The sequence below is a fragment of the Oncorhynchus tshawytscha genome, linkage group LG05 (assembly GCF_018296145.1).
Source record: "Oncorhynchus tshawytscha isolate Ot180627B linkage group LG05, Otsh_v2.0, whole genome shotgun sequence".
Taxonomy (NCBI): domain Eukaryota; kingdom Metazoa; phylum Chordata; class Actinopteri; order Salmoniformes; family Salmonidae; genus Oncorhynchus; species Oncorhynchus tshawytscha.
In genome coordinates this window covers 13,466,506-13,483,407 of record NC_056433.1, presented here as the reverse complement: position 1 = coordinate 13,483,407, position 16,902 = coordinate 13,466,506, and the positions used below count along the sequence as shown (strand labels likewise).

Here is a 16,902-nt window from a genome sequence, read left to right as displayed (position 1 = left end):
TCACAGTTGTCTTGAAAGCACCTTAAATCTGGAGAATGCCAGATTTTGATGACAAAGTTTGATGTCAAGATTTGCCCACTAAGGACCACCGTGCCACCTTCCTGTTCAAGTGAGCACAGCACAACAAGGTGAATTTATGCTGCTGCATAAATGATGTAATATGCCAGGGAGATATGTATACTGTAGCTAAGAAAGTAATGCTAAGTGTATGTTGTTTAGTAATCTGTTAATAGCCCATGTGCCTCACCCTAATAAGTAGGTCCCTTTCCCCCTCATAACTTAGCCTACTGTTCTGACTTGGTGGTGCACATGTAGTCTATAGCCTGTTTTAGAGAAATGTCACCATCAAATATTGTAAGAGCTTTCATTGTCTGCTTATATGCCCCCTTTATTTATCCTACAGTTCTGTCTTGGTGTACAGGGAGAATACTGTAAGCCAATGTTCTGAATTCTGTCGCTGTACAGTTCAAAAGTGCTGAACACATAGTTATATTGACTACATCCATCCTAACCCGCTCAATGTCTTAATCGAAATTACGGATTGCCTCTTATCTGCTCGTCGTCCCCTTATGCCATAGTTTGTACATCTCAATTGTCAGTAGAAACCACATTTGCTTCAGCAATTCAGCCATATCATCTATGTTTTTTTAAAGGCAGTAAATTAAGCTGAATTAACTGTTTTGCTGCCAGACAAGGCTCTGCTGATAGCCAGATGTAGCAATGATAAGGATTCACTCCATGGTGCTGAAAATAAATCTCTGCTGTTGAGACAGCTTTATGTAGGTACTAACAATTTGTGGGCACCATTTGTCAGCTTCATAGTGCAATTAATGCATTGCTTAGTGTTGTGTTGTGGCTTAGAGTTTTCCACACCAAGATTGACATGCTAAAATCGCCACTGCCTGAGAGGACCATAAAAAGTTTTTGCATATAGTAATTCAGAGTTCACCCTGTACAGATAGATACAAGTTACCACTGAGATCATACATCCATATAGATAGCATCAGAGTTATCCTCAATAAACAAGTTTCAGTGCCACGACTTCTGACGAAGCTGGTTTGTTCAGGCGGCGGTCGACGTCACCGACCTTCTAGCTATCGACGATCCACTTTTCATTTTCCATTCCTTTTGTCTTGTCTTCCATCACACCTGGTTCCAATTCCATCAATTACATGTTGAGTATTTAACCCTCTGTTCCCCCCCCATGTCTGTAATTGTTTGTTGTTGTGCTTGTGCACGGTATGCTGTTAGTTACCGGGTTTTGTTTGACCCATTTATTGAATTATTCTGTTGACGGTGGTTTATGGTTATTAAACACAACCGTTGTAAATCAGTTTCTGCTCTCCTGCGCCTGACTTCTCTGCCACCAGTAGCATCGCATTACATTCAGACAGAAACCAGACATGGATACTATAGTAGTATTCTACCACATTCAGTGCTCTGGATACTGTACCAAAGAGATAAAGGGCTGACTAGTCCTTAAATAAAAAATGGTCCTTTGTTCCTTGACCGTTTTCCTTGCAACTCCAGGTGTCAGACAGCACAAATTAAGGCAGAGCCTACAAGACAACAACAAAACCTCTCACAATGGGGTTCCATTAACAATGGCTAATTTTACAAAAATACTTCCTCCTCTGCCCCACACACACCCTAAACCGGGCCCTCAACAAAGAAAACCAAAGGAAGAAGAAACTGCACCCGGGGCCACTTCTACCAACCTCATTCACCTCAGCTCTGTCAAGCAGCAGTTGTGTGACAGCAGGAAGGAAGGAAACAGAAAGTGAAGTGTTTTCCTTGTTACCTTGGCTGCACATAAGAATCTGCCTCTCTCAGGGTGACCACGAGTCATACAAACAGCACTGCACTGAGGCCTCAGCTCAAGAGGTAAGATCCTGTCTTCATCTGACTGTTTAACTTTTTTTGGTGGGGGGCTTTGAGAAGAAACGGCTCATGCAGCTGATACAGTAGCTGTTCTTCAGTAAGTGCCACAATTGGTTTTTCTTTGTTTGATTGGTTTGCACGAGGCAATTTTAAGGATAAGATAAGAAACTAGGTATTCCATGAGGTCAATGCCTCAAGGCCTTGTCAGCTTGGTGGCCTCTACCTAACCCTGGCATTGCTGGATGATTATTAGGATTTAGTCCTTCCAGTTGCCATCCACAGTATAGGACTATTGCATATTCCGTTACTGCAATGTTCAGCAGTATACTAAGGAGGTAAATTACTTTTAGAAGTGATCTACAGCCTCTACAGAGCATTTAGGATTTATCATTATGACTGAGTGGTACTGTAGGTGTTTGAAATTGCTCTCATTCTGAATCTGCTGCAAAGCAATGCATAGGTTTCTATTCTGTGGTTGTTTCATCTGTGCTCTCTTTTAGTTGTCTGCATAGCCATGGCTCGGCAGCCAATGGGCGCTAGATCTCTTCTGTGAGAAACACTGTTGGAGTCACCACATGTCAATTCCATTTCAATTGAGTCAATTCAGGGAGAAACTCATTGCGTATCATTTGCTAGATTGACTGAATTTAAATTAAATTGATCTCAACCCTGGTGAGAAATGCAACCTATTTCAGAGGAGCTTTATTTGGTATCTGTGTTGAACTGTGAGGATACAGAAATGCAATGGTGGAAAAAGACTCCAACACTCAGACATCATTTACAAACTAAGCACGTGTTTAGTGAGTCCGCCAGATCAGAGTTATTAGGGATGACCAGGAATGTTCTCTTGAGAAGTGTGTGAATTAGCCCATTTCTTGTCCTGCTAGGATTCAAAATGTAAATAGTAATTTGTTGGGGTGTCGGGAAAATGTAGGGAGTAAAAATAGTCATTTTTATAAGGAATGTAGTGAAGTAAAAGTTGTAAAAAATATAGTAAAGTAAAATACAGATACCCTAAAAAACTACTAAAGTAGTACTTTCAAGTATTTTTACTTCATTACTTTACACCACTGAAGAAATGGTGGTGTCTCCTGTTGCTATGTTCATCTCTTCGGACGAGTTGAGTAAGGTAAGTAAGTATTGGTTAGCAGCGAGGTAACTTCTTCCAGGAAACGTTTCTATGCTTGGGTAACGTGTCTGTGGGCCCCATGAGTTCTCACAGCAGACAGACACGTATGTGGTCCCACACACATACACCGGGCCGGCTCCAGGCATAAGCGACATAAGCGGTCACTTAGGACCCCTGGCTGCTGTGAGAACGCACTATACTCTCATGGTGCCCACTTTTTTTTTTATTAACTCCGTCAGGGTCTCAATTTACTATTGAGAGTAAGAATAGTCAAATTCAATTTCATTCAATTTTAAAACTTGGTTGTGCATCAGCAGTTTCTCTCTTATTATGTCAGTCACTCAATTAGCTGACAATTGGTCAGCTATCTAAACTTGTGTTAATCATGGCCGAATACCAACCAGGCACATAGCGCACATGACTAGGGGGCCTGACCACCATGTGGCCACATTGATCTTGTTAGTCATTCTCACTCATATCATATTAACATGGCATAAGACAAATTGTGTAGAATTGTAGGAATTTTGCTTTCTGTCCTATTGCGGAAATTCTCGTTTATGTTTCACCTCCGAAGAATGACACAGGCTGATAATGCGTATTCACTAATTGGGGATGGGAATGTTGTGGTGATTTCCACGTGGAGTGGAAAAATAAAAACAAGAATCTGTCAGTGTAGCTAGCTAGCATGCTAACTTTATCTAGATAGCTAAAGTTATATGTTGTTGCTACACTGTATTCAAAAGATTAGCCAGATGGCTAGGCTATGGCTGGTTCTGGATTTGTCAGAAGTAGTTAGGGAAAACTTTGCCACAGATGGATAGAAAGTATCTTTGACTTTGCCATCTATTGTAATCTCTAAAGTTTTGGCATATTCTATATATTGCGGCAGCGAATGAGCCATAGAAAGAATAACATGAAGCTCCAGTAATATGGCTAGCCTAACTATTGAACGGTTTGGACTACATTATGATGGACACGGTGCAACCTTTAGTATTCTGCTGCAGGCTATTCGGCTTAGCTACAGCAATATCAAATCAGCCCGTGCCAGTCTTGGGGAAGCTACACTGAAAATATAGTTTACTTAGCTACCAATTACTTCACACTGGAACTTCAGTTACATTAAAGTTAGAAAAAGTAGTTCACTACATCCAAACTACTAGATAATTATCATATCTAAATCTGAAATGTCAGACCATAAATTTAAAAAACGGATCACTCTGGAGTCCGATGTCAACAGAATGTGTAATTTAGCCTAAACACAAAAATAATTAGGCACACAAAAAGTGTTTCAAGCTAAAATTAGGCAGGTTTTATGTGAAACAAGTCTGTAAATTCTTGCCAACTTCACCCATATTTGGTTTTCATTTAGCAAAAAAAGGATTGTGTAGTTCCAGTAGTTAGCTATACCAAATGTCAAAAAGTAATGAACAATTGAAAACACTACCAAGATTTGAATTTAGTTAGGCTACCACCAAGCTACTGTAAAATTTAATTAAACTAGAAATGTAATTACATATAGTTTACTACACTGGCCCGTGCACATGACATGGTTCTCACAACTAGGGGGAAGTCAAATGATACAAAGTACAATGACTTTGATCATGATGCATGCCGCAAATTATACTGTTATGTATCAACAACCTGAACGCATCTGACACGAAACAACAATAGAAATGTAACAGCACAAAATAGATACATCCGTAAAAAAATAAATGTGCGGATGCCTTTTCATTATCGGATAGACACTTGTGATTTCTAGATGCACTAATCAAAGCAGTAGCCTCGTACGAACCATCCTGATCTCACGAGCTCACATTCTGTTTCTCTACACGAAACACAGTCTGCATTAAACACTTAAAATACACACCCTCAAATTAAGTGGACACTTTTTTTTTATTAACAACAAATCAATACAGAAAGTACATGTATATAGATTAGTAGCACAATTTCTAACTTATTCAAATTCGTTTTTACTTACATTTGTATGTTGACTCCATATTGACGATGAGGTTCCATGCTTTGGCGGACTTTTCTTAGTGGATGTACAATCATTGCGAATTGAATTATTGGGCGTTTCAGGCTTCGAAGTGAACATATTTGTACACTCGCAAACTCAATTAAAAACGAGGGCTGACGTTGCAAACTTCCTTGGCTTGGCTAATTATTTGGACTGACGACAAATATAACCGAGGGAATTCCCCAAAGGACATAAGGCTGAGGGTTTAGGGCCGTCTACTTTGAGCTTGCAACGGAGCCAGAATGTGAGCTGGCGAGATCAGGGTGGTTTGTATAAGGCTATCAAAGCAGTGGAGCATGGTCAAACCATTCATCTCGGAGCGACGGGGGAAGCGGGATTCCAAAATGCAATCAATTTCACCATTTACAAAATACAGACTGGCTCAAAAATAAGTGAAACTTGACAAATTATCTAATGGATTATGATAATTTGCTGGTAAAGAAAAGTGGAGGTGCAAAACAATCCATTTGCTCCATAGCTCAGGCGAAAAGCTGTTTGTCTCAGCTAAAGATCGATTGTATTGCTCAGCTCACTCGCGACTCGCAAAGAGGAAGAACTTTGCAAGTGTTTCTGATTAATAAATGCCATGCTGGTTGGTGGTAACATTCAAATAAAACCCAGCCCTGAATAGATACGTAGACTGGAAATTATTAGCTTGTCATATCACAAGGCCTGTAGCATACCACACTGCATCCGACTGCTGGCTTGCCTCTGAAGCTAAGCAGGGTTGGACCTGGATGAGAGACCAGATGCTGCTAGAAGTGATGTTTTGGTGGGCCAGTAGGAGGAACTCTTTCCCCTGGTCTAAAAAAACCAAAACAATTCTCCAGGGCAGTGATTGGGGTCATTTCCCTGTGTAGGGTGCTGTCTTTCAGATGGGATGTTAAACAGGTGTCCTGACTCTCTGTGGTTGCTTAAGATCCCATGGCACTTATTGTTAAGAGTAGGGGTGTTAACCCTGGTGTCCTGGCCCAAATACCATGCTGGCTACCTAATCATCCCCAGCTTCCAATTGGCTCATTCCCTCCTCTCCCCAGTAACTATTCCCCAGGTTGTCGCAGTCAATTTACTGGTAAAAAAAAAAAAATAGGGCAAACGCACTGAAAATATCTGAAGTTACCACATTGGATTTCCACATCAACCTGAAATATATAATACAATGATTTATTGACTTAAATTGTTGTGTAAATTATGGACATTGTCTTTCAGACAAAAAGTAATAATTTTGGATGTTTAAAATGTCAAAATGTTCTCTCCGCCCCATGGTAAAATTGCAAGAAATAAACTTTCAAACTTACATTTTCTCTCTGCCGTCAAGAGAAGGGCCACTAAATTGTTATGCCATCCAAGAGATGGGGGGGCCCCCCCAACCAAATCTTGCTTAGGACCCCCAGAAGGACCTAAGCGAGTGTGTGTGTGCGCACATGCACACACACACACACACAGTGAGGTGTTCTACTGTCATTACTGTGGTGGATTGAATCAGGTCACCGTCACGTCTGGGAATTCATCATCCTCATTAACCAAGCATAGCCCTCATCCCCATTATCTACACATGGTGGTCTGCTAGTGCCGGTAATCATTAAATTAGTGCATTTCACCATGACAGTTTAACGGTTTAATATGACGGTCAGAAACAGACTGACATTTGCCATTGAAATGTAGTGCTGTAAATGGTATTGAAGTTAGGCTAAAGTCTGATGCTGCATTTGAAAAACAGCTCCTGAAAATACCTCGTATTTTTTATAAGCATAATTTCAACCCCCGCACACAGTTGAGAAACAAGTGGAAGAGCTACTTTTAGTTATACATGGAATATTAATATATTGTAATATTGTATAACTACAGTATATTATCAAAAGATAGCAGTTAACTTAATAGAAAACGTGTTACACTTGTTGCACTCTTTCTGCTCAGTGTCTCCTGTCCACTCTCTTTATCAGAAATGCAGAAAATGCATCCCAAATGACACCCTATTCCCTATCTAGTGCACTACGTTTGACCAGTACCCATAGGGCTGTAGGGAATAGGGTGTCATTTGGGACAGAACCATAAAGATGCTGCTGCTTTGCCATGGGGGATTGATCACATTCATTTTGACACCGATTGTTTACAGTGGCCCTCTGCTGTCATGGAGAAAGTCAGAGACAACACATGATGGCATCCAGTCACTAATGAGGCTCTTTCCCCCTTTCTCACCATGCTTTAGATTACATCTCCTCTCCCAAACCAAAATACACTCTGATGACGCTCTTTCTCACCATACTTCACATCCCGCCTCCCAAACTAAAAAAAGAAAAACAAAGACATTAATAATGCAGCGGTTGGCATTTGGATAATGTGTGTGTGTGATGCCTTCACTGGAGCATCACTACATTACTGTGGCAGAGTAGTCAGCTTGCTGTGAGAGGATCGGTGCATGTGGGAGCTGTGGCAGGACCAAATGGGATTTACTATTCTGAGCAAAGCACTGTGACATTAAGGACAAGTGTACAATACAGGAGTCGGGAGGAAGGGCGAGATACGTTCAATGGGATATCAGATGGCTCTGATACTGTAGCATTATACACATCACCAGTGGAGGCTGCTGAGGAGAGGACAGCACATAACAATGGCTGCAATTGAGTTGATGCAATGGCATCAAACACATGGAAACCATATATTTGATACCATTCTACCTATTCCGCTCCAGCCATTACCACGAGCCCATCCTCCCCAATTAAGGGGCCACCAACCTCCTGTGCACAGCATGTGGCATTGTCATTCTGTTGGTCTTTCCCTGTTCTGCCATAGTGAGTGGGACGTTACTGTGAGGGCTACAATGACTAAATGACTGGTTGCTCTTTTCTTGTCCTAGTGAACAAAGTGAACATCAGTCATCGGACTTTGTGAAGAGGATCCCTGCGACTATAGGTCAGAGTTTGCTTCTTGGATGCAGCACTATGAATGGGTTAGAGAGCAGAGCGTAAGAGGTAGTGCTGGTCACCAGAGCAGAAACATATCAAGGTCTGTGATGCGAAGCGGAGAGAGCTTCTGTGAATATCGTGAAGGGGACATGGGATGTCTCTGACTGTGCAGTGAAATCAACATGACTTTCATTCTGCCCTCAGTCTGGTAACAAGTGAAGACGTCGTCCAGCTTGAGGAAACATCCGGCACCGAATAAAAAGAGAAAGAGGGTGGAACAAAGGGAGGAGACAGAAGAAGAATACGCGAGAGAGAGAGAGAGAGAAAAGGAGAGACTAGAGAGGTAAAGTGGGGACGAGAGAAGAAAGAAACTCACATTTTTACAGATGGATCTGGGCATGCTCAAGGCTCTGGAGAGAGAGAAGGTTCTGGAGGTTCTTCAGAGAGACAAACTTTTACGCAGCATGGATGACGACAGGATAAGGTAGACAACATAATTTACTTCAGCCAAGCTTTTCACATTTACTGCATGGACACACTGTATAACAACAACACTCAGAGGGTACTTCAGGATCTGTGGAGACAATGACAACGCTTAACTGATGCTCCTCAAAATAGTATTCACAATCGTTGGTGTAAAATGTATCATTAATACTATAATGCATTTAATTAGAATGAATTGCCAGTGGCTGACTGACAGCAAAAGTGGATGCGAAGAGATGATCAGTACAGTTATAGCACTGCATATATCATTACTGTACCTCAGGCTGCTTAGGGCAGGACGGCTCATAATAATGGCCAGAACGGAGTAAATGGAATGGCATCAGACACATAGAAACCATGTGTTTAATACCATTCCACTAATTCCACTCCAGCCATTACCACAAGCTTGTCCTCCCCAATTAAGTTGCCACCAAGCTCCTGTGCTGTATCCCCACCTGCGACCATCTACTGTTACAGGAGGCTGAAGACGGAGCTACAGGAGATCCGAAGGAAAGGTGCCAAGAGTTTTGCCCGGCAGTACAGCGAAAGGACTTGCGCCCGCTGTCAGAGGCCGCTGGGAATATTCTGGAACTCTGGCGCCGTGTGCCGAGGCTGCAGCCACCGCGTCTGCAACAAGTGTCGCGTGGGCGTGTCCGCCCTGGACTGGAAGTGTACCGTCTGCCACGCCTACAGGTAGGAGGCATGTCAGTGCCGTAACATAGACTTAGATGTCAGAACCGTAACATAGAAAGTTATGTCAATACCAAAACTGTAACATAGACTCACATGTCAGCACTGTAACATAGAATGTTATGTAATTGCTATAACATATACTTTTATGTTAGTGCAATAACATATTGTCATGTCAGTGCCGTAACATAGAATGTATGCTCTAACCTCTAACCTCTAACTGTATGCTCTAACCTCTAACCTCTAAATGTATGCTCTAACCTCTAACCTCTAACCTCTAACTGTATGCTCTAACCTCTATTATTGGTATCCTCTATCCTTTATTCAATATTTTAAGGCGTGTTAAGATGTTGAGAGAATGAACTGACAAAATGTACAGTATTTCCTTTGTAATCTAAACCAGGGCTGTTCAATATCGGTCCTGGAGGGCTAAAACACTTCTGGGTTTCATCCTGTCCTTCTTATAAGGGACTAATTCTAACCTGGGACAACAGGTGAGTGTAATTTTCTAGCAAGTAGAAACAAAAACCAGAAGTGTTTCGGCCTTCCAGGACCAGAATTTAACAGCCCTGGTAAACAAAGGAAAATTTATCTTAAATCCATTTCTTCACACTTCTTAGGAAGGTTAAGATCAGGTCCGGGGAGTGGTTTTTGGAAGAAAGGGACAAGAAATTTCCACCTGACTCGGGTTTGTTTTCTTTACCCCTCACATGCCTAATTCTCTCATAAGTAAAATGCCAGTATGAAAAAGTAAGAACCCATATGCACTCATGAAACTACAAAAATGTAAAAATGCCTTGTATGTCTAAAAACACAGCTATACAGTACAGGACTAGTCAAGTAATACATCATACAGCTAGATGTGTTTCAGTTGTTTTGCATGGTATTGAAAAGTGGTCTTCTACATAATCTTCTGATGTGTGTATGGTTTAGAGAACTGCTTTGACTGAATAATGCATTGTTGCTGTCTGCTAGGACATTGCCCGGGAGAGTGGGATAGAGTCCATAACAGTAATATTTAATAGTGTATGTGTACTGGTGTTGGCAGCTATAGCAATACTCTTTTAATTTACAGAAAGGCATGAGACTGTTGGGGAGAAGCTACTAAAGTCTTACCAGAGGTTGAGGTGAGTCAATGGGCAGTCATAATTTATAAATGTATTGTATACTACTGTATTATGTGACCATAGTGTCTGATAGAGATATTAGACACAGATGGATGCAGGTATGTACTTTATCAATATTTAAAAACATGTAATTTCATCAGAAATTGGTGGGCAAAACACTGTTCAGTGAAAATATCACTTTTAAAAGCTCATTCTGTTAAGTCATGCCCAAATAATGGTTGACTTATCCTATACTTGTGTGGCCAAAGCATACATTTGTGAGAGGAAAAAAAAACACTTAAAAAACCCCACTTCAAACTATCTGACTGTTTCAAAAATGTTTGGCATTTTCTCATATAACGTGATGTCACGTTTTTGGCCGAGACGTCTCATTGGCTGGCCTGGCCAATCAGCTGTTTACTTGTTATTACTATTTTTAGCAACCAGTATACACCCACACCATTCAAACACAGAAAAACTGCTTATTTAACTACTTAATTACATTTGGGGGGGGAAGAAGAAAAACTATTTAACTTATATTGTGATGAATTATAGGTCATGTTTAATAGAAATATGGAAATAGCATTCTCTGTGTGTGTGTTTCACTTTCCAGTCATATAACAGTCGTTCCGCCAACCGCTACACCCTATTACGATGGTCCATCCTTCAGCAGATCAGGGGTAAGGTGAAATAAAGATATCCAAATGATCTACCACTTAAAAGGCTTTAAAAACCATCTGAGAAGTAACATGTGCAAAAATGCTTAACTTATTGTAAAAGGGCAGGATAAACCAAGTAAAAAGGTACACAATGTATAGCTAAAACTGTCTCACCTTACACACACAATAATGTCTCAAACAATGACACACCTGCTGTTAAAGGCAATTCCTTCAATAATTAGGTCAGCGGGACCACACCTGTGTTAAAACAGCCACTCAATTTACTAGCTAATCAGGATACAGACCCAATTAAAGGGATAGTTCACCCAAATTACAAAATGGCATTGGTTTCCTTCCTCTGTAAGCAGTCTATGGACATGGTCTGGCAGCAATCCATGCTTTGGTTATGTTTCCCTAGCACTGTTTCCACATGCTAACATTTTAGCGTTTGTGGCACAAATCCCACTCAAGTCATGGGCCCGATATTAGCATTTTTCGCGCATCATGTCCAAATCATCCAAAAGTATCTCAAATTGATTGAAGCTCAACAAGGTCACTTATAGAGGATTTGAACATGATGTCCAAAAAATCCAAGAGGTGCAATTGACATTGCAGCTATAGAATTGCCTGGAATTATGAATTGTTCAAATGAAAGGGATTCTGCATACAACTTATTTTATTCAATAAATAGGTTGTGAAGGGCTCACTCCTTCACAGTTTCATGAAGCACAATTATGACTTGGTCTGTCAGATGTATTGTGAATCATCTCTAGGGACTGAACAATTCCTTTAAAAAACCATTCACCAAGTCTATGGAGGACCTGATGGTTTCTCTCACAAGCCACATGAGAAGTAAGTGACTCTTTTGAGCCATTTTGGTATTTACGAAGAAAAAGGCTGCATTCCAAACACTTAAAAGACACACCCTGAGCCTCCCGAGTGGTGCAGTGGTCTAAGGCACTGCATCACTGTACTAGCTGTGCCACTAGAAATCCTGAGTTCGAGTCCAGGAAACTTCTGTCGCAGAAGTTTTCGTTGCAAACTTCCCTTGCTTGGCTAGTCATTTGGACCGAAGAGAAATATGGCTACAGGGATTCCCCCAAGGGCATAAGGCGAAGGTAAGTGGACTAGGGTGTGTCTTTTATGATTTTGAAATGCAGCCAAGGTCTCTGTAAAAAAAAAAAACTGTATGATCTTTCAATGTGAAGTAATTTTATGTACATCTTGGTGAGAACTAGGATCCAAGAAAATCAAAACAGTGACACATTTCCTCTGAGCGTTATCGCAAACCTTAATGTAATTTGTCGATAAGATATCCTTGCGATCAGTTGTCAGTGTTAAGGAAACCGCACCTAGGAAATAAGATAAGATATGATACTGTATCTATATTGAAGCTTGTTCGCAAGCAGCACGTCAGAAGTGCTATGTTATGGATGGAGACGGTCTGTGTGTGTTATCCGCCCTACCGTTCGGGTTGCAGGGTTCTCCAGGTCGCAACAGGATGTACGAGTGGAACAGGATCTTCTTACAGTGGACAACAGGCAGGGACAGAGCACTGGCTGGAAAAGCCTCTCTGACACAAACATCAACAAATACAACAATGTAAGAGAAACCAAATACATATCAACCCCTCAACTTTGTCAAAGTATTACACTATCAAGTCACAGACCACATATATTTCGTCAAACCCCTGGGGTAAAATCAAAGAGACTCCACCTACATATGACACGTATGACACTGACAACTATTTCAGACAGGAAAGAGGGAGACTTTAGAAACAGCTATTGGAACAACCTTTAATAATAATACACATTTCCATCTTGTCAAGAGGTTCAAGCCTCTCAGTGGAATGGCTAAGATGTTGGACTGACAGACGCAGGGACCCGGATTCAAGTACCAGTTGCGCTTCCCTGGAAATTCACTAGAAAATGAACAAAAGTATATTATATTTCAACAGACACAACCTCTCTCCTCACAGCTTACCAAAGGCCCCAGTCTTACCAACCTGTTCAAGAAGAGCCGGAATGATGACCAGAGCAGTTCCTCGTCAGGGGCGGATGAGGATCTTTCCCTGGGTTCAGAGTACTCATGGGGAAAGAGGGTGAGTTGAGTGCCCTGATGACGAAGAAAAGAGACATAAAGAACACAGGGACTTGTGCAACAGCAGCTCGTGCCAAACTTCACAATCTATTTGACATTTTATCAGATAAGGATTGTTGTTATGTGGTTGTCGTGTCTTTTTCATGTCCCGCATAGCTGCATAGTCTTGTCGCTGGCGGAGAAGCTAGAAAGGAATGCATCCAAATCCTCTGAATACATTACGTAATAGACCTGCATTATGCTGTGATAACATCCTTTTAAAGAGGCAATGTGACATGTTGATTTGTATATAAAAATATATATATAATATTACAGGGCAGTAGTGCTAGTAGCACTGGTACAGACTGTGGTCTCTTGGAGATCAACAGAGTGACAGGGGAGCTAAAGCTCGCCATCGCCTTCAACCACATCACTTCCTGCCTGGAGATCACAATAAACGGCTGCAGAAACCTGGCGTATGGAGATATCAAGAGGAAGAAGTGTCACCCGTAAGCATTATTACTCAATACACCAGATTATAGAAATAGGCCCTACCCATCATTGAATGCTGACTTGATTGGGGAGGCCCATTCTAGTAATTCTATGTCTTTCATAACAGATTATTACTCTCTGTTGTACTGATATATCCATTTGCAAACTAGATCTCTTCACGCTGTACTGTATGTGTCAACATCATGGGCAGGTACGTCAAAGTCTACCTACTGCCGGAGAAGTCTCAGAGCAGCAAACTGAAGACAACTATCAAGAGGAACACAACGGATCCCATTTATAATGAAATTTTACAGGTAAGGAGACAAATATTATGGGTCATATTCATTTGGACACTACAAAACATAGTAAAAACTTGTTCAACTGTAAATCAAAACAAGCTTCAATTTAGTTTCTAAAGAATACCCTAAACTGGCTTAAAAGTAGTAGGCTACATGGCAATGAAATCTCCTGTTTTTCACCCATCTACATATTGTATTCCCTGATGCACAGTGCCAGATGGAGAGCCCCTTGTTGTCCAGGAGTACTCTGCAGGTGTCTGTGTGGCACTCTGCGACCCTGAAGAAGAAGGTGTTTCTGGGAGAGGTCCTCGTCCCGCTGGAGGGCTGTATATTTAAGGACAGCACCACCCAGGGTTCCAACTGGTACCCCCTGTGTCCAAAGGTAGGGTATAACTGCTGACCATGAAGAAACGTTCACACAATACCCTTTATCTTTATAAAACAATATTTTGGGGAAAAAGTTTTGTTCAACTTGCTGGTGTGTCTCCTCTGTCCTCTCTCTATCTCACTCTCTTATTTCACTCTCGGTCAATAGCCTGAGAGTCCAGAAGGGAATGCAGTAGAGCAGGATACAGCAGGAGAACTGCTGGTCAGAATGAAGTTCACCTCCTTGTCCCAGCCGTCCTGGGTTTGCCACACAGATGGTAAGTTGACTCTCTACCGTTCACGCACCGAAACGTTTTGCTACAGAAAACAAATGTTTATATCTCAGTTAGTCCCTCCCTGTTTCATTCTATTTTCACCTGTTTGTTGTCTAATGAATAAGACCTCATTTTGAAACAGTTTACAGTGTGTTTTTACAGCACCAGTGGTCAGAAGATCCTTATATTGGTTTGAAATGACCTTGATTTCTTTTGTTCCTCCTCACAGCGGTTCATATTGGACCACATGATGTTGGTCAACTGACTGTTCTTGTCACTGGTGCCAAAAATCTGCCCACTAAAGCAAACAACAGTCAGAACACCTATGTGAAAGGGTAAATGTATGATTAGCGTGTGTGTTTGCTGGGGTGTGATATTGTGTGTCTGTTCTGTGTTGTGTGTTTATGTATCTATGAGTACGTGTTTCATGCATACATACAGTACGTGTGTGTTTTATCAACTATATGTTTATGTTAGAGGAATTTAATTATTGTGTTCCTTAACCAATTCAATTAAAACACTGTCCGTTTCTAAGAATTTGTAAGATTCTTATTTGCATAATGGACAGAGACCAGTCTCAAAATTAATCAATAGCGTAGAGCTCTGGTCATAATACCATGTACATTGGTTTATATACCTCACATTTTGTCATAAATGTCTCTCTTCCTCTCAGATACAATGGCAATATAGTTCACAAGCCTTCTCACATTGTCTGCCACCTGTTAAACAATCTACTACAAGCCCAAGGTCTCTCCCCTCCCTGGGTAGGGACAGAATGTCCTGTAAGGAACACAGTATTCCAGCCGGTCTGACGATAGCTCCATTCGGTTCTAACAAGGAACAGAAAGTCCTTGTTCTAATTCTTGACACAAGCTACACACATTATATTCAGTATTATGATTATAATAAGATTCATACATTCATACAGTAACAGAGTAGTATTCTGTTTAGTTATAATTCTAAGCTAAATGTATACATAATTTAGTCATTATTCATAAAAAATCCCATAACAGTTTATCTTTACATGTTTGTATTTTAGGTGCTTGACTCTTCCCGGGCCCAGAGAGCTGGTCCAGAGGACCCCTGTCCTGAAGAAGCCCAGTCCGGCGTGGTCTCACCAGCTGCTCTTCAGCAGAGTCACGCCCTATGACCTCCAGATCTGCACTCTGGAGCTTGACCTCTGGGACCACGCCACCTTTACCTTCTCAGACCGCCTCATGGGCTGGGTCAGAATGGAAGCCGGTAATATGGCTGTCTGTCATACCTTTACAATCATACAGTAGATTTGAATCAATTTGCATGAAAATGAAATGGCGTAAATAGAAAAGTTTGACCAGGCCCATCCAAGGGGGCTGAGATATATTATTCGTTTTTAAATTCTTCAACTGGGTTTACTTCATCTAATACCAACTCCAGTTGTCTAAAATCCCAGACTGAGTCAAACGTCAATGATAATTGAATTAACAAGAGCACCAATGTCCTATTTCACACGAATGGAATTTAGAGAGCCATCTGAGGAAACAGGTTTCACCTATTTCACCTTACAGGGTATTGAGGACTCTCTCTCCTTAGCATATAATTTCTCTTTTCATTCTCTCGTGCTCTCTCTCTCTGTGTGATGGACTCAGCTTAGTGCCGTCTCTGGTTTCACAGAACTATAAAACATTGAAAAAATATTTGTGAGAGGAAGCAAGGAAGGACTGATGATGTCACTGACCTGGCACTCTCTGTTAACCACGTGTTTCTTAGGGTCATCATGGCAACTGGTGCTGCAGACACCCAACATGTGGCATGACTTCAGTTTACCCATGCAAGCCAACATCAACAGCAGGAGAACATGATGTCAGAGTCAACAGGGAAAAAAGCAACTGGACTGGACACGGTCTCCCCACAAGAAAAACCTTGGCACTTTAAGGCCTCTATTCAATCCGTATCGCAGAAATTCAGCATAATTTAAAGGCAATGCTCCCACATTAGCGGAGTCTGCATTTACGGTAAACGTTGCGGATGTCGGCTCAATATGAAATGACTTTTACATTTCTGCAATACAGACTGAATAGAGCCCCTACTCTACCTTTACCTCTATTTGCACTGACTGTCAGGCCCTTGCTTAGTGAAAGCCCTCCTATTAACTATTTATGTTCAATTGATGACCTTTTATGTATTAAAAGGATGTTCTACTCAAAAGGAAACCTATTGTTCTTTTACTGTTTTTAAAGGGACATTCCACTCAAACCCAACATGATTTTTCCACTTTCCTTGGAAAATGGCCTACAACTGAGGTGTTCAAGTGGAAAATCATGTTAAGTTGTATTTTGAGGGGAATATTCCTTGTGCTTTAAGCATGCTCACCTGATAACATTGAATGAATGAAAGTCATTAAACATCTGAGAAAGTGACTGTCTACAACATAAGAAAACATGTGGTTGTCTCATTCTTTCTTAGTTTCTTCTTGTCCATTCTATTCATGAGTTTCTGTAACCTGTAGTTAACCCCTAGCTAACGTTTTTACCTCAAGTC

At 41.1% G+C, this 16,902-nt stretch overlaps 1 protein-coding gene and 1 long non-coding RNA gene across 7 annotated transcripts; one reads left to right on the top strand and one right to left on the bottom strand.

The window, feature by feature from the left end:
• The first annotated feature begins 1,760 nt into the window (after positions 1–1,760).
• Positions 1,761–16,795, top strand: sytl3 (synaptotagmin-like 3). Of its 6 annotated transcripts, none has more exons than XM_024419719.2 (17): positions 1,761–1,884; positions 7,885–7,940; positions 8,138–8,417; positions 8,894–9,109; positions 9,727–9,794; positions 10,182–10,233; positions 10,826–10,892; positions 11,645–11,723; positions 12,352–12,473; positions 12,829–12,972; positions 13,287–13,459; positions 13,654–13,756; positions 13,953–14,123; positions 14,277–14,385; positions 14,612–14,717; positions 15,422–15,624; positions 16,132–16,795. In XM_024419719.2, exons 3-17 carry the CDS (start codon positions 8,320–8,322, stop codon positions 16,221–16,223), a joined length of 1,803 nt encoding a protein of 600 aa, XP_024275487.1. In that variant the 5' UTR covers positions 1,761–1,884; positions 7,885–7,940; positions 8,138–8,319; the 3' UTR covers positions 16,224–16,795. The 6 variants fall into 6 exon arrangements, with proteins under 6 accessions (XP_024275487.1, XP_042177445.1, XP_042177444.1 ...); XM_042321511.1 differs by having other exon boundaries at positions 1,806–1,884; positions 7,237–7,940; XM_042321510.1 differs by having other exon boundaries at positions 1,806–1,884; positions 7,237–8,033.
• LOC112249960 lies at positions 12,654–12,959 on the bottom strand. The gene is made up of 2 exons (XR_002953457.1): positions 12,877–12,959; positions 12,654–12,792 (listed from the first exon to the last, which is right to left on the bottom strand). It is a non-coding gene; the product is annotated as an uncharacterized LOC112249960 (long non-coding RNA).
• Positions 16,796–16,902: the final 107 nt, after the last annotated feature.

What these genes read in the sequence shown, in the direction of transcription:
- sytl3 (XM_024419719.2), top strand. Translation starts at nt 8,320, where the DNA reads ATGGATCTGGGCATGCTCAAGGCTCTGGAGAGAGAGAAGGTTCTGGAG. An exon ending in AAGTCTTACCAGAGGTTGAG is followed by an intron (nt 10,234 to 10,825) that starts GTGAGTCAATGG and finishes TTCACTTTCCAG; the next exon opens with TCATATAACAGTCGTTCCGC. An exon ending in CTGGGTTTGCCACACAGATG is followed by an intron (nt 14,386 to 14,611) that starts GTAAGTTGACTC and finishes TCCTCCTCACAG; the next exon opens with CGGTTCATATTGGACCACAT.